Source organism: Elaeis guineensis, chromosome 6, assembly GCF_000442705.2.
Source record: "Elaeis guineensis isolate ETL-2024a chromosome 6, EG11, whole genome shotgun sequence".
NCBI classification, from domain to species: domain Eukaryota; kingdom Viridiplantae; phylum Streptophyta; class Magnoliopsida; order Arecales; family Arecaceae; genus Elaeis; species Elaeis guineensis.
Window position 1 is genome coordinate 52,673,540 of NC_025998.2, and position 14,980 is coordinate 52,688,519.

At 37.9% G+C, this 14,980-nt stretch overlaps 1 protein-coding gene across 2 annotated transcripts in view; it reads right to left on the reverse strand.

Annotated features, from left to right (window-relative positions):
• The window catches only part of LOC105046814 (peptide-N(4)-(N-acetyl-beta-glucosaminyl)asparagine amidase), a 37,101-nt gene extending 35,082 nt beyond the window's left edge, over nucleotides 1–2,019 (reverse strand). For both annotated transcript variants that reach the window (XR_832340.4, XM_010925538.4), the window contains exons 1-5: nucleotides 1,850–2,019; nucleotides 1,673–1,726; nucleotides 1,423–1,581; nucleotides 1,248–1,346; nucleotides 1,055–1,141 (exon numbers count right to left, since the gene is read on the reverse strand). Coding sequence is in view for 1 of the 2 variants with exons in the window: in XM_010925538.4 (XP_010923840.1) it covers nucleotides 1,055–1,141; nucleotides 1,248–1,346; nucleotides 1,423–1,581; nucleotides 1,673–1,726; nucleotides 1,850–1,927 (477 nt within the window). In the remaining variant the exon portion in view is untranslated. The remainder of the gene's footprint in view (nucleotides 1–1,054; nucleotides 1,142–1,247; nucleotides 1,347–1,422; nucleotides 1,582–1,672; nucleotides 1,727–1,849) is intronic.
• Between the last annotated feature and the right edge of the window lie 12,961 nt (nucleotides 2,020–14,980).

The window sequence follows — 14,980 nt, forward strand, 5'->3', positions numbered from 1 at the left end:
GATTAAAATGTTGCATGCTACAAAATTAATTATGTCATCATATTTTGTCCACATCACTATGTCTATAGTTGCTTGCAAGCACTTTCTTGCTTTATTTTCCTTGTACCACTTCAAATGCCTCATTTTCATTACATTTGTAAGCAAAACAGGGCATCTCAATAGATAATTTTTCTAAGTTCAGAAGAAAATATCTTATCAACTTAAATTCTAAGTATATTTACAAAATTTATTGAGAAAAGGGTTTGCATTGTAAGCATTAAGAACTTATCAGTTCACTTTTTAAATAGATCATACGAATGTGAAATCTCATCATAAGGTAAAATTGGATCAAGGGTTCAAGTATTGAAACTATTAACATTCTGATTTTGATTACATGGCAACCTACTGGCATCAGATGGTACACCATGAATTAAATTTGAGTATAGTAGTTGGATCAAAAATTTTAAAAAATAATCAAGACTAAAATCAAGAGAGGATCAAGAAAATTAAGAACATCAAAGTAGGGAAAATAAATCCTTCCGTGATAGTTCTAAGCACAATCGAAGTAGGGAAAATAAAACATTTCATGATAATTCTGAGCATATCCAGTGAAGGGTTTGTAAAATTCCAAGACAAGCAAGAGAGCAGTACCAAAATAAGCAGATACAACTAAAACTTAAAAAAGCTTGAGAACATTTTATAACTGGATAAAAAGACATCTAAACTAAGAAGGAACTTCACACCATTGCTCATGTCAGTACATGCACAAAGCTAGTTATCCTGTACTAACATGTGATGCTAATTGAGTCCATCAGGTCTAACAATCATGCAGGTCATCAATCTGCAGTCAAGTCCATTAGGGTGTTTCATAATCAACATCCAGTTGATTCTTTAAATACCAAAATAACTGCGATAAATCAAGTAGCTGACATGGTGAAGAATCCTTCTTTAACCCCACATTTTCTGTTTCCACCACCTTATTTTCCTTTAAAAAAAATTAGCCACCTACAGATTATACCTATCAAAATAGAGATCAACAAGCTCATATAATAAAGAGAAGGCAGAAAAATTGTACCTTGGCCAGAGAGACTAATGCCTTCTCCTCAATCTCATCAATAGGAACTGACTTACGGGCAGCCTCTTGGCGTACCGGGTCCTCATACTATAGGAAGGCAAATATACATATCAAAATTGAAATATGAAAGCAAAATAATATCATAGGTTAAAGAACAATGGGATAAGAATAGAGATCAAAATCAAGAATTTACCATAAGAACCTGTTGGACATACGGCTGAACCCTATTCTTAAACTCCTCTCCACTACCACTAGCGGTATACTGCTGGAAGAACAGCGCCTCCTCTTCTGCCTAACAAACAAAATCGATGATAAATAAAAGACTTAGCCACATCTGAATTTATATAAAAAAAAAAAAAAAAAGCTACCTGCAAGCGTCGGGCCAATTTTTCATCGGATTCCTCTTGATTCCAAACCGATTCCGGCTTTTGTTCTTCTGCTTGGATCGAAACCAAGCAGAGTTTCTCCGAGATAGCTTCAAGATCAGAGCTTTCGGTGACGAGGAGACTGTCCTCCCCTGCCAAGATCTTCCAAGAGAAAAATTCAAGCTCATCTCACCCGATTAGAAGAACAAAGAGAAGGGATTTCAAATCCACGAGAGAAGAGAAAAGGAGAGACCTTTTGATCGTCAGGAGGGACGGATGTCAGCGAGAAGATCTGGGATTTGAGAACCTATGGCGACCGGCAGATTTCTGAGAGATTTCTTTAGGCTCCTCGAAGAAAGGGAGGAGGGGAAGGGGGAAGAGAGGAGAGAGAATAAGAGAAAGAGAGTTTTTTTTTTGCCCTTTTGCATACCTCGAGACCATCGCCGGTGTCGAATTCGACGGAGAACTGATCATCGTTATGGCGGACGACGAACCTCCGATCGACCATTTTCTTTCTTCGCCCTTTCTCTTGCTTTCTTTCCCGCCGTCACTCCGTCTATAGCCGTCTCCGGAAATACCGTATTAGCATGGTCCGTGGACACGCACACTTTGTACGGGAATTTACAGACCGGTCGCTACGTGGATGTAACCTTAACCACACACTGTTATGGGCCAACATCCTAACAAGTAGTTCACCGGCAATAATTTTTTAATTACCCATTTCTCTATGAGCATACATGATGGTGATGGATTAGGATGGGCCGCAAATTAGATGACTGACCCTCATCATTGAAGGAAGGACCGGATGTTAAAAATATTTAATTTATTTTAAAATTTTAATCTCTAAGCAAGAGATCATATGCGTGATAATCCAACCAAATTCTTTTAAATTTTCTACATCGGTAAGCAGCTCATTTGAATTTGGACCATATCAATTCAATATCTTTTCAATCAAACCTTATAGATTTTTTTCTTTCTGCAAACTAGTAGGCCTACAAATACGAATTTAAGTATTGGTAGCTATTTCATAGCACACTCACATCACGACAATTTTTAAAAGCATCAAAATTTCATGATATTTTTAAATATTATAAAACTAAATTATCTGTTATAATGGTTTTATGATTAGCATCATTGGGTAACTAGAATAGGGATAATATCTAAAAATGTCGTTAAGGGACAATACTTAAAAGCATCGTTGGATGCCAAGAAACCCTATTCACCCCGATCTTTTCCTCCTGGCCCAATCCATTATTACCTACTAAGTCCCTAATTTCCCTCCTCTGCCCCCTTCTCCTTGTTCGAGCTCCACTAATAAACACTCATTGACTTCGTTCTCCCATCCTGGGCTCCACTATCGGACACCCATCAAACTCATCCTCCTCCTCCGAGCTCCCCCACTTGTCACTATTTCTTTAGATCTAAAATTTTTCTCCGTATCTTCCGACCTACTCCGCTAAAATCGTTCGCCGACATCATCCTCCTCCTTCTCTCTCGAGCTCTTCCACTAATCTTCTTCACCTTCTCCGCTTTCCTCCACCAACTTCCTCCTCCTCTTCATCCCCTCTCTCTCTACCCTCTCTCTCTCCTCCCATCTATCCACTAGCTTATTTTTATCCAAATTGTGAGCTATGCTTTTTCTTAGCGACAGCATTGACTATGATTTGTTGATTCCATGAAGTATCAAACTCTCTCACCCTATCATTTTCTTTTCTCTTTTTCTAGGGTTTCACAATTATTATTGATCTCCTTTTTTTGGTGGTTTCAATTAGCATCGGAGAAAGCTATGGTCATCCAAATTCTTTTCTAGTCTGAACTTAAAGAAGGTAAATCATTCTTCCCTCCCTATTTTTCCCTTTTGGTTGATGTCTTGAAGCTTAAATCCTTATAATTTTTTAATTTAAATGATGAATTAACTTGATAATTATTCAATAATCTATCAAAATTAATTTGAATCAATTATATTTTTTATAGATTAGTCTATTAATTAGTGAAGATAAGCATAACGCTCAATGAGTCGTTTGGTTGATTAGATGACAGTGTTGACCAAAAATCTTCTTGATTGTCTTTTTGCACTATAATGATAGTCTTGAGTTATGGTGGTCAATGAGTAATTTGATTTATTAGATGACAGTCTTGAGTCAAAGTCTTTCTGATTCTCTTTTTGCACCATAAATCTATACATGTCACTTTCATTGAATAAAAAAATATGCTGTGCATGTAATCCTATAAGAAGATCTTTATTTACAAATATTTCTTTTAGTTGTCTTGAGTGAAGAGTGAAAATGATCATAAATTCAATGAAAATAGAAGCTATGGGTTTTGAAGAAGATGTAAACATATGACACCATTTTCTATTTAAACTATTTATGGTACATGGATGGAGAAGATACTACAAGACAACAGAGTGATTAGAGAGAATATAGATTATAAATTAAGAATTTTTTTGAATATTCAATCAGCGCACAATTTTCAACAAATTTGTTGGGAAAAGCAATGATATCCTTAGGAGATAAAGTATAATACGCACAAATTTAAACATGCAAGTGAGTTAACTTTATTAACACAATTTTATTCATTGCATTATTTAGTACAAACATAAGTTAGGAATCCTATGGTATGAAAAAGTTAAAAAAAATTGATTGGAGGATAGAACTTTCAATTTAGATCTATCATTTAGCATGCAAAAAGCATTATCGTTTCATGTGATTTTCCATATTTTTAGATCCAAAAGCAATGATCAAATATATTAGAACCACTTTGTATTAATAAGAAAGATAAAAATGATAGATTAGTTTCTTTTCACCCTGAGATTCAGAACTCCTGTCTCACAAAATTCAAATTAATATATGAAGTACTTCAGGCATATTACTAATACTAGATTTAATCCATGTCATTTCTTTAAGTCAAGCAGCCCTGAAAACTAAGTAGAAATGATGCCAAGAAATTCTCAGCTAAAATAGTTTCTCCTCTACCCAAATTCACACCACCGGTAGTACCAAGGAAACAATAGAAGGTTTGGCCCAAATTTTGACTAGAGAGAAATAAAAGAACCATGCTTTTTGAATTAGGAGTGTATAATAGTCACTTTTTTTTTTTGAGCAAAACGGTCCCACATGTTACCAGTAAATAAAATGAAACAAAAATAAGAAACAAGAGGAGAATAAGGAAAAAGGAAAAGAAAAATAAACACACGAGATAGAATGAAAGGAAAAGGCAAAGAAATTTAACTAGCCCAAAGGTCATACTCAATCCAAAGAGAAAATAAATCCACAAATAAGGTCCAACACTTGCACACATTGCCCCTAGCTGATAATTTATTGCAAGTTAAGGGGTGTGTTTACGGTGTTTGTTCTATGGGCTACTTGAGGATGTAGTTCCAACAATATATCAATACCACCTTAAGAATTACATGCAGAAAAAAACTTATGTTACTCATGCAAAGTTTAGAAGAAGATGTCTGCTTAAGTTACAGGTGTTGGCTTTTTGGCTTATCTCCTCTTTCTTTTCTTTTAGTTGTAAGAAAACATATTTTTCTCTCTTCAACTTGCACTAAAAGCTCTTTATATTTTATCTACAATGCTCTGTATTTCTTTTCAGATTACATACTACATTATAATAGAAAATCACTCCAGTACCCCACCTCTGTGCCCCATGCTTCATTGATCTTTGTGGCATAGGCTTCATTTGTTGTTTCCTTGGTTGGATCATGTGGCTTGGACTTAACACCATCATCGTTGAGCTTTGGTAGCATTGTTGCTAAGTTCCACTGATGCAACAATCTCTCACTCCATCTCTATTGCCTATTGTTCCACCAGTTGGCTCTTAATTCTCTCCATTGCCTTTTGTTAGCTTTTTTATTCTCCTCATTATCTTCACTAGCTTTTTGATCCTCTTTACTACCTTATACTATATAAAGAGTACCATCAAACACTAACTTTGGCTGCCTTATCCCTGAAGGAAAAACAATCTTTTTTCTTTGTAGGATCTTCCAGATTTCATCAAATCTGGAATGGAATAATTTAAAAATTTTATCCTATGCTATTTCAGATCTAATGTCTATTAGATCTAATTTTATTATCTGATATTTAAAATCTAAAATTAAATCTAAAAGTATGAGAAGTATAGACATACATCAAGGGTAATCTGATTACTCTGTAGATGATCTGAGCACAGCTCGAGGTTCTGATGTAGCCACGCAAGCGTCTGGCCTCTACCGGTAGGACCTAGAACGTCTTCTCCTCACGAATCTACGCTCCAAAAATCAGATCTCTATCTGATTTGGAAGTACTTCAGAACTCCTTCTGAAGTTGGAGCAGCAGCCTATCGAAGATGTTCTGCAGCCTTCCTGTTCCAGGCGTCACCACGCCTTGGACCTTTGCCAGATGGACGTCCAACTCCTTGGACGTGAAGAGGGGAGAGAGGAGAGCAGGGAGGACATGGAGAAAAGGAGAGGATTCTCATTTTGACTGGGTATTTAGTAGAAACACTTAAATCCTAGGCACAGATAGAGATTTTATAGACCCTGTATGCTGTGCAGTGCCACATCATTCGACCAATCAGAAAATTCTATTTAATCTAAAAAAATTCTGATTGGTGGAGTGATGTCATCTAATCACATTAGATAAGAACCCCACCTTATCTCCAAAAGTTGGCACCAACATTGGATAAGCACAAAGAGAGTTGGCGCCAAGAAGTCCAATCTTATCAAGTCTCTCCAATCCTTATCCACTTGGGGCGCCCACTTAATCCAATTGGGCTCACGCAATAATCTGATTATGGCATCCAATTTGATGTGGTTTGGCATGTGGGCACTCCACAATAATCCTCCAATGAGCTCTTGCCAGGTGGCCTTCAGTTTAAGACCCATATATCAACATTTGACAGATGTCCTAAAATGAAAATGGCAGGTATCAGGAATTAGCAGGTGTTGTCTTAAATTCATCTCATGAATTAAGATAAGCCTTTTCTGAGCTGGACAAGCTTTATTTAGACTGAAAGAAATATTTTCAAGGTTCTCTGGATGAGTCAAATCATATTTGACTCAGTCGAGATAGAAAAGATTACACGAGGAGAAAGTTAGGCTCAATCATGTGCTAACACGATTTTCTTGAACCTAATTGGATCTAATCCAAATCAATTGGGCTAGCCCAATTGATGACATCCAGACCCTAACCCTTGTTTGTATGACCCAGTTAGGTTCAATTCTATATGGTAATGAGACATGTCATGATCTCATCATCGACATTATCGAAATTCCTTTCGATGGACCAGAACTCTTCTAATTCAGACAATTAAAATGATCGATCATCAATATCATTCTAATTGCTCCCAAAATCCACCAGTGACACCTAGTAGTATGTGGTGGCAACCCATCAGAACTGAAGACAAACCTCTCGGTGCAGCTACCTGTGTGATTGAGTTCCTCTATCATGAGTCCCGACTGAATTAGGGTTAAGGTGAACTCGTCAAACCCAACATCAGTCATATGAATCAATCGATTGATCCGAGTCCGATGTGAAACCCCAATGAAAAACTTTTTTTCCATTATTTCACTCTGCCATGGCCATGGGCTTAAGGACTCGATCTTTCGATCATCATAGTGTTGGGAATAGTGTCCCAAAGCCAATCGTCAGCCTGTTGATGGTTGTGCTCTTTATTGTATTAGTACATAAATCATAAATAAATAAAAGTTATTTTGGCATTTTTCATCACAAATTATCATCTTCTAATGAACTCCTGTATTGTGGTGAAGTCCTCAGGACTATTTAGACTCGACAAAGGAGGATTTGTCATTTAGTCCTTAAACCTGTTCGCCACCAAATGATATGTTGTTACCAAGGACAACAATATTTATTGAGCATAGATCATTGTGTGCCATATAGGTTGGTTGTCCTCTTAACCAAGGAGTGTGGAGACACTGGTATGGCATACAGGTGAGATGTAAGGGTACATCTGCACTGAACATGACCGACTCCGGAGCTTTTTCTGCTGTCAAGATTTGCTCCGATGGGATATGGGTATAACTGTCCCTCCAACCTGAGACCGCCCGGTGACTTGCAAGCAACTCACTGCACTTAGGCACTGGACTACCTGAATTTCTAATTCAGTGACGGAAGGCTGCTGGGTGTAGTCAAGTACTTGATTTGTCGGTGCGTGTGTCAAGATGGGATTGACCACTCCAGTTCAGGAGCTGTGTACAGTCGTATTTTAATTTAGCAAAATCTTGATCAGGGTAGTCCTAGTGAGGAGTCACAGGACTGATTGAGTTGAGCATGACTCGGATGATCTAATCAGGGTTGACAGTTTAACCCTGAGTCGTCCTAAACACAGGGGTCAAAAGGAATGAATTATACAGTAACCATATTCATGTAGGTTCTGAGTGTTGCGATTGCGACTATTCGACCTATCCGGATGTTGGGTACCATTGCTAGATGGTCACTTCGATTAGTACAGGAATTGGTTCCTGTGCTACTGACTTAGGTTCGAACCGCGGGGTCACACACATTAGAGGTTCCTATCTGATCTGATGGCTGATGAAGAGTCTTAATGTTCGTGGACTATGAGTTCTACGTATCTGGGACTCTGTGATCGAGAATCAAGATTCTTTGATCATGAGTCCCACACATTTTGGGTAGCGGGGTCAAGAGTCCTACTGGTTTGGGACTTTTCAATCAGAATTTCATATCGATGAATTCTGATGCCCGATTGCCCATCGGATTTGGACACAATATTTATGAGAATTTTTATTAGTGATTTGATTGCTAATTAACTTAATTTGATTGAGTAATTATTTTTGGATCAAGTCCAATTGAATTGGATTCAGTTGGGTTTGACCCGATTAGGTTAAGAGTTGACCTAACATCGAGATGGTTTGGTCCCTGATTTGATCAGGGGTTGGACTTAGTCAATTTCTAATTTGATTAGGATTTTATTGAGCCTAATTAAGCCTAATTAAGTTGGGTTTAATTTATTCTAATTATGCTTAACCTATTTTGATTAGGTTGGTTCAATTAAGATCAAACCACCATTTGAATTTGAATCCCTACACCACCTTAAATCTCTGTGCCCATTTGAATTCACGAGAAGAAATTTCTTGGAATTTTTTCTCACACAAAGCCCTTCTCACGCCCACTCTTATGTGCCAATATTTGGATAAAGATGATTGGTTAGCCATTCAAATTCAAAGCGTGTTTGAATTTGAATGGATAACTTATCTCTTGCGCCTACATGACATTATCCACTTTAGCGCCCCACATTTTACACAAGAAAAGGTTTCTCGTGAAACCTTTCCATGCACAAAGACTCCACACCCTTCTCTTCTCACACCATAAGTGGATAGGGACGAGTTGGTTTTAGTTTGAATTCAAATTTGATTTGAATTCAAATGTGTAACCACTTGTCTTTATCCTCTCACGTGGATAAGACACGTTCGATGTTGTTTTAAAAAGAGGAGAAGGATGGGGCGTGTGTAGAAAAATTCTGAGAGAGAAAGTGGGGCATGAGGAAGCCTTGTGCATGAGGTAAAGCTCCAAAACCTTCTGAGAGAAAAAGAAAGAAAAGAAAGAAAATTGGGCGCAGGGTTTTCAGTGTGTTCCCTAGGGTTTCAGCCTGGGGTTCGGGAAGTGAGTTAGTGAGCTACGAGTGTCGTGAGCCCACCAAATTTTAGAGAGATCTTCAACATCCTCTCAAGTACATCTGCTGATGATCTGAAGTATTCAAAGAATCGGCAGACATCAATCGAAAGATTTCGATCAGCATCAGTCGTCAAAAGGACTCTACAACGAGCTAGCATCTGTGAGGAGCCGATCAGACCGAAAGCCTCGTGTGGATGATCCGCAAAGGTCAGACATACTGTGTGGCTGTATCGTGATGATTAGACTCTCTCGATGGTGATCAGATTGTGGTGATCTACTACCCACACAAAGGTATTGTGTTCTGAACACATTACAGTAAAGTGTTTACTGTTCAAATTCGAATTTCAAATTTAAATACATGCATACTATATATCATATTTAGATCCTAGTGTAAGATAAATACATATTAATTAATTAGATTAATTAATATTTTTCACTATAAAATCATAATTTTGAAAAAAATTTAAAATTACTATTTTATCCCTGTACTGAATTTCGCTTCAAATGGTATCAGAGCGGGTTCTAAGATATGATATATAAATTTGCATGCGTAGATTAAGTTGTGATCTAAAAATTTAAATTTAAAATTCAAAATTTAAAATTTGATTTTTGAAAGTTGTTCGAAATTCAAAATTCAAAAGTTTGAAATTCAAAATTTGAATTTTAAAATTTGAAATTCAAAATTCAAAAATTTAAAATTCAAAATTTGAAATTTGAAATTTAAAATTTGGTTAAAATTTCAAATTTGAAATTCAAAATTTAAAATTCAAAATTTGAAATTCAAAAATTTGAAATTTAAAATTTGTTTGAAATTTAAAATTCAAAAATTTAAAATTTGAAATTTAAATTTTAAAATTAATATATTTAGATATACATGATCCAAGTAGCAAGTAATCGAATTGGGTTGGTTGCCATGGCGTCTGATCATAGGAGAAAAGTAGGGTTTAAAAGCCCTCTCTTCTCATTCGATGGGATCTCCTATGGCGGTAGGGGTGCCGCTGCAATTATATCCCATGCAGATGAAGCAGCGAAAGGACTTAATTATAAAGGTTTAATTGTAAAATTTATCATGAATGTGTTAGATTAGATCTAAAGAAATATTCATTATTTATTTTGATTGAGTTATTTTCTGTTATGTAATTAGCAATAGGATTGCTATTTATGAAATGTGCTGATCTATTTGTGAAATGAGTTAACATGTTTGGTGAACAGAAAATAAAACCTTTCAAATTTGAAAATTATTTTCGAAAAGCCAAACCCTGACACATCAGCTCAAAATACTTAATTAAAAGAATTAAGTATTGTCAAGTTGGTCTAGAATTGTGAATTAAGACCTAAGATAATTGCATAAACTAGTGGGTCAATGGGTTAGATGGATTAGGTCCATAATTGGGTTAGACCTAAGGTTAGCTTAAAGAAATGGACTAAAATAGAGTAATTGATCAAATCTAATCAAAAGTTGAATTAGATTAGGTCAAGGACACTCTAGATTCAACTCCAATAGTTGTAGTTGAATGGGTCCATGTCTTTAACTAGACCAAGATAGATTTAATTCATGGCTATGCGGTGGAACCCTATTTACTAAGTTGATCAAATTAAAACTAATGAACCGGTTGGTGTCTAAGGTAAGTTCGGCAGTTTGATCAGTGGTTCTTAAGTGGGATTTACTCGCATTGATTTGATCTCTGACGAGTTAATGGCATATCCCCACTACTGATCTCACTTACCTGGCCAACCTGGTGAGTTAGATTTTGATTAGATCACTTGGTGATTAGGGCTCACCCATGTCATTAGGTAAATCAGTGTGACTGATTTAAGTGCTCCTAATGCCGGCTTTAATTAAATCTTTTTTAATCTGACTTGGTGAAGTCAGTGGGAGGATTGAAATTGGCTGGTTAATTTCTTCTTTTCTATTCTTTAATAAAATTTTCAAAATTATTAGGTCCCTAAAATGATTAAGTTATAGTGATAACTAAGTCATAGCCTCCCATTAAGTGAGTGATAATGAGTCCATTAGTTTAATAATCATTGAAGGTCTAAAGGCCTGGTGCTTATTGACTAATGGAATTATCATTCATAGTATGATAATTTGGTTTGAGTCTTTCTGATGGTGGTCAGGTTGGCCGGCCAAAATCGAACCTGATCATTTATTGGTCCGATTCACCAAATCAAGTCATGTTAATGGTTGGACCTAACCAGATCTTTTCAGTGGAGGCCAAAGCCTACTGATTAGGTTCTGGGACAAAATTGATTACTAGAAGTTATTTAGAGAAATAACTGGTTATGAACCTACCCATAGATGCATATAGGTTGACCAACCAAAGTTGGGCTCGTATGTAGTCTGTGTGGATTCTAGTACCCACTAAGGAATTAAAGTAATTCTTTGAATTGGAAGTTGAGGCTACCAGTTCATAAAAATATTGAGAGAAACTTTAGACTAAAGTCCAAGTCTTTAGTATTAATAATTTATGTAATAATAAAGGTCTGATTTTCCTTTATGTAGCTGTGGCCACTACCCTGTCGCTCTGATCATTATTAGATAATGACAAGCTCATGGGATCTAATTTCGATAGTTGGTATCGAAAATTAAAAATCATCCTTGAGCATGAGCAGATCCTTTATTTGGTAACGGATCCGGCACCTGAGGAGCCAGCCCCGAATGCTAGAGGGACGGTCCGAGACACTTACTAGAAGTGGCTCAACGACCGGACCACCGTTCGATGCATAATGCTGGCAGCAATGAATGATGAGTTCAGTCGCAGGTTTGAAAACGTCCAGCCGCAGGAGATGCTTCAAATGTTGAACGACTCCTTTGGCACGCCTGACGACGTTGAAAGGCACAAAACTAGTTATGCCATTTTCAATGCTCGGATGAGGGATGGGGCCTCAGTCACCGATCATGTACTGTACATGATCGAAATGATTGAGCGCCTAAGTAAACTGGGCTTTCCCTTGCACGAGCAGCTCACTAAGGATGCGATCCTTAATTTATTGCCCAAGTCCTTCCTCCCCTTCCTTACTCATTTTCGAATGACAAAGCCTGCAGTGAACTACCACGGCTTGTTGGGGTTGCTGCAAAACTTTGAGAAGGACCACCAGCTCCATAAGGAGTTGGTGAATGTTGTGGGAGGGTCTTCTTCTGGTCGTCGACCCTTTAAGAAAGGGAAGAAGAACAAAAAGAAGAAGAACAAGAAGGTGCAGCCGCATGCTGGGACGTCTGCACAGGATCAGACCAAAAAGCACAAGCCCGACCAGAGCTAGGCGGAGTGCTTCTTTTACAAGAAGCAGGGGCACTGAAAGAGGAACTGTCCTCTATACATTGCCTCCCTGGACCCAAACAGGCCGAAGAAGAAGCAAGGTAATTATATGATAACACCTTGCAACTTTTTCATTTATGATACTACTGCCTGGGTATTGGATACCGGAAGCCCTTATCATATTTGTAGTTCGGTGCAGGGTCTGCAGGTCAGTAGGAGATTTGATGATGGCGAGAGGTTCCTGAACGTTGGAGATGGAAGCAAAGTTCTAGTTCTAGCTTTAGGAATCATGAACCTTGTAATCAATTCTCGTAATGTAATTCTAAGTGAATGTCACTATTGTCCAAGCTTTTTAATTAATATTATTTCAGTAGGTCTTTTGGCCATGTACGGTTATCAATTTTTAATAAAAGGAAACGTTTGCAATATCATTTTGAATGGTGTTACAATGTTTGTTGGACAAATAAATAATGGAATTTACTTACTATCACAGCCTGTTAATGTGGTTCAATCCTTCGGTAAATGCCCTAGAATAGATAATGTGTCAGAAGTCTACCTTTGGCACTGTAGGCTAGGTCATATCAATAAGAACAGGATCAACAGGTTGGCTCAAGAAGGAATTCTTGAAGTTGATGATTGTGAATCACTTCCAACCTGTGAGTCCTGTCTTCTTGAAAAAATGATCAAGTCACCTTTTACTGAAAAAGGTGAGAGAACCAGTGAACTCTTGGGTCTGGTACATTCTGATGTATGTGGACCCATGAGCTCAAGTGCAAGAGGTGGATATTTCTACTTCATAACCTTCACAGACGACCTATCGAGGTATGGATATGTCTATTTAATGAAGCATAAGTCGGAGTCGTTTGAAATGTTCAAACTATTCCAAAATGAGGTAGAAAAACAAACTGGAAAGTATATTAAAACTCTTCGATCTGATCGAGGAGGTGAATACCTTTCCAATGAGTTTTTGACATATTTAGGAGAGAATGGGATCTCTTGGAACACCACAGCATAATGGTGTGTCTGAAAGGAGGAATCGGACCTTGTTAGATATGATCCGATCCATGATGGGGTTTGCTGGTCTGTCAATCTTCCTCTGGAGATATGCACTCGAATCGACTTGTTACGTTCTAAATAGGGTTCCGAGTAAGTCTGTAACCAAAACGCCATATGAGTTATGGATAGGACGTAAGCCAGTACTCTTGCACCTTAGGATTTGAGGGTGTCCGGCTTATGTTAAACGTTTAATTACGGACAAGCTTGGACCTAAGTTTGACAAGTATAATTTTATAGGATATCCAAAAGAAACCAAAGGATATTATTTCTACCTAGCTGATGAGCAAAAGGTGTTTGTCAGCCTTAATAGCAATCTTTTTAGAAAAGGAGTTCCTTGATGAAGGGACTGTTGCCTCTAAGGTCAAACTTGAGGAAGTTCGACAGGTGGAAAAATCGACACAAGTAGCTGAACCTGAACCGGATTTGATTAGATCAGATCCGGAGCCCATTGTTCCTGCACCCTTAAGACGATCTGGTAGAGTACCATGTCAACCGGACAGATACTATGGTTTCTTGGTCCGGGACGGAGATCCTATCGAACTTGATGAAAATGATGAGGATCCGATCACCTACATGGATGCAATGTCGAGACCTGACTCTGAGAAATGGCTAGAGGCCATGAAATCCGAAATGGAGTCCATGAAGGTCAACGATGTATGGACATTGGTTGACCCACCCGAAGGAGTAAAACCCATAGGGTGTAAGTGGGTCTTCAAGAGGAAGAGGGATGCAGACGAAAAGGTGAAAACCTATAAAGCCCGTCTGATTGCCAAGGGATATCGTCAACGTTATAGTATAGACTATGACGAGACATTTTCTCCTGTGGCAATGCTCAAATCCATTCGGATTTTGCTTGCGATAGCTGTCCATCTGGACTATGAAATCTGGTAGATGGATGTAAAGATAGCTTTCCTAAACGGAGAGCTGGATGAAGAGGTGTATATGATACAACCTGAAGGATTCACATCCATAGATGGTCTAAGGTGTGCAGGCTACAGAGGTCCATTTATGGACTGAAGCAGACATCCCGGAGTTGGAACATACGTTTTGATAGGACGATCAAGACGTATGGCTTCGTTAAGAGCGGAGAAGAGCCCTGCATTTATAAGTGGGCTAATGGTCCAGTAGTAGTATTTCTTGTATTGTATGTGGATGACATTCTCTTAATCGGGAATGATGTCCCTATATTACAGAGAATAAAGATTTGACTGTCGTCACAATTCTCCATGAAGGATCTGAGAGAAGCTTCCTACATCCTAGGGATGAGGATCTATAGGGATAGATCTAAAAGGTTGCTTGGCTTATCCCAGTCCACGTACATTGATACTATGCTGAAAATGCTGAAAAGGTTCAGCATGGAGAATTTCAAGAAAGGCTATCTACCGATAGGCCATGGAATTTCTCTCTCAAAGAGAGATTGTCCGACAACACCTCAAGAGAGAGAGCGTATAAATAGAATTTCATATGCTTCAGCAGTGGGATCTATCATGTACGCCATGACATGTACACGACCAGATGTGGCATACTCACTAGGGGTAGTGAGTAGATACCAATCTGATCCAGGAGAGAATCACTGGAAGGTTGTTAAAACCATCCTGAAGTATTTAAGAA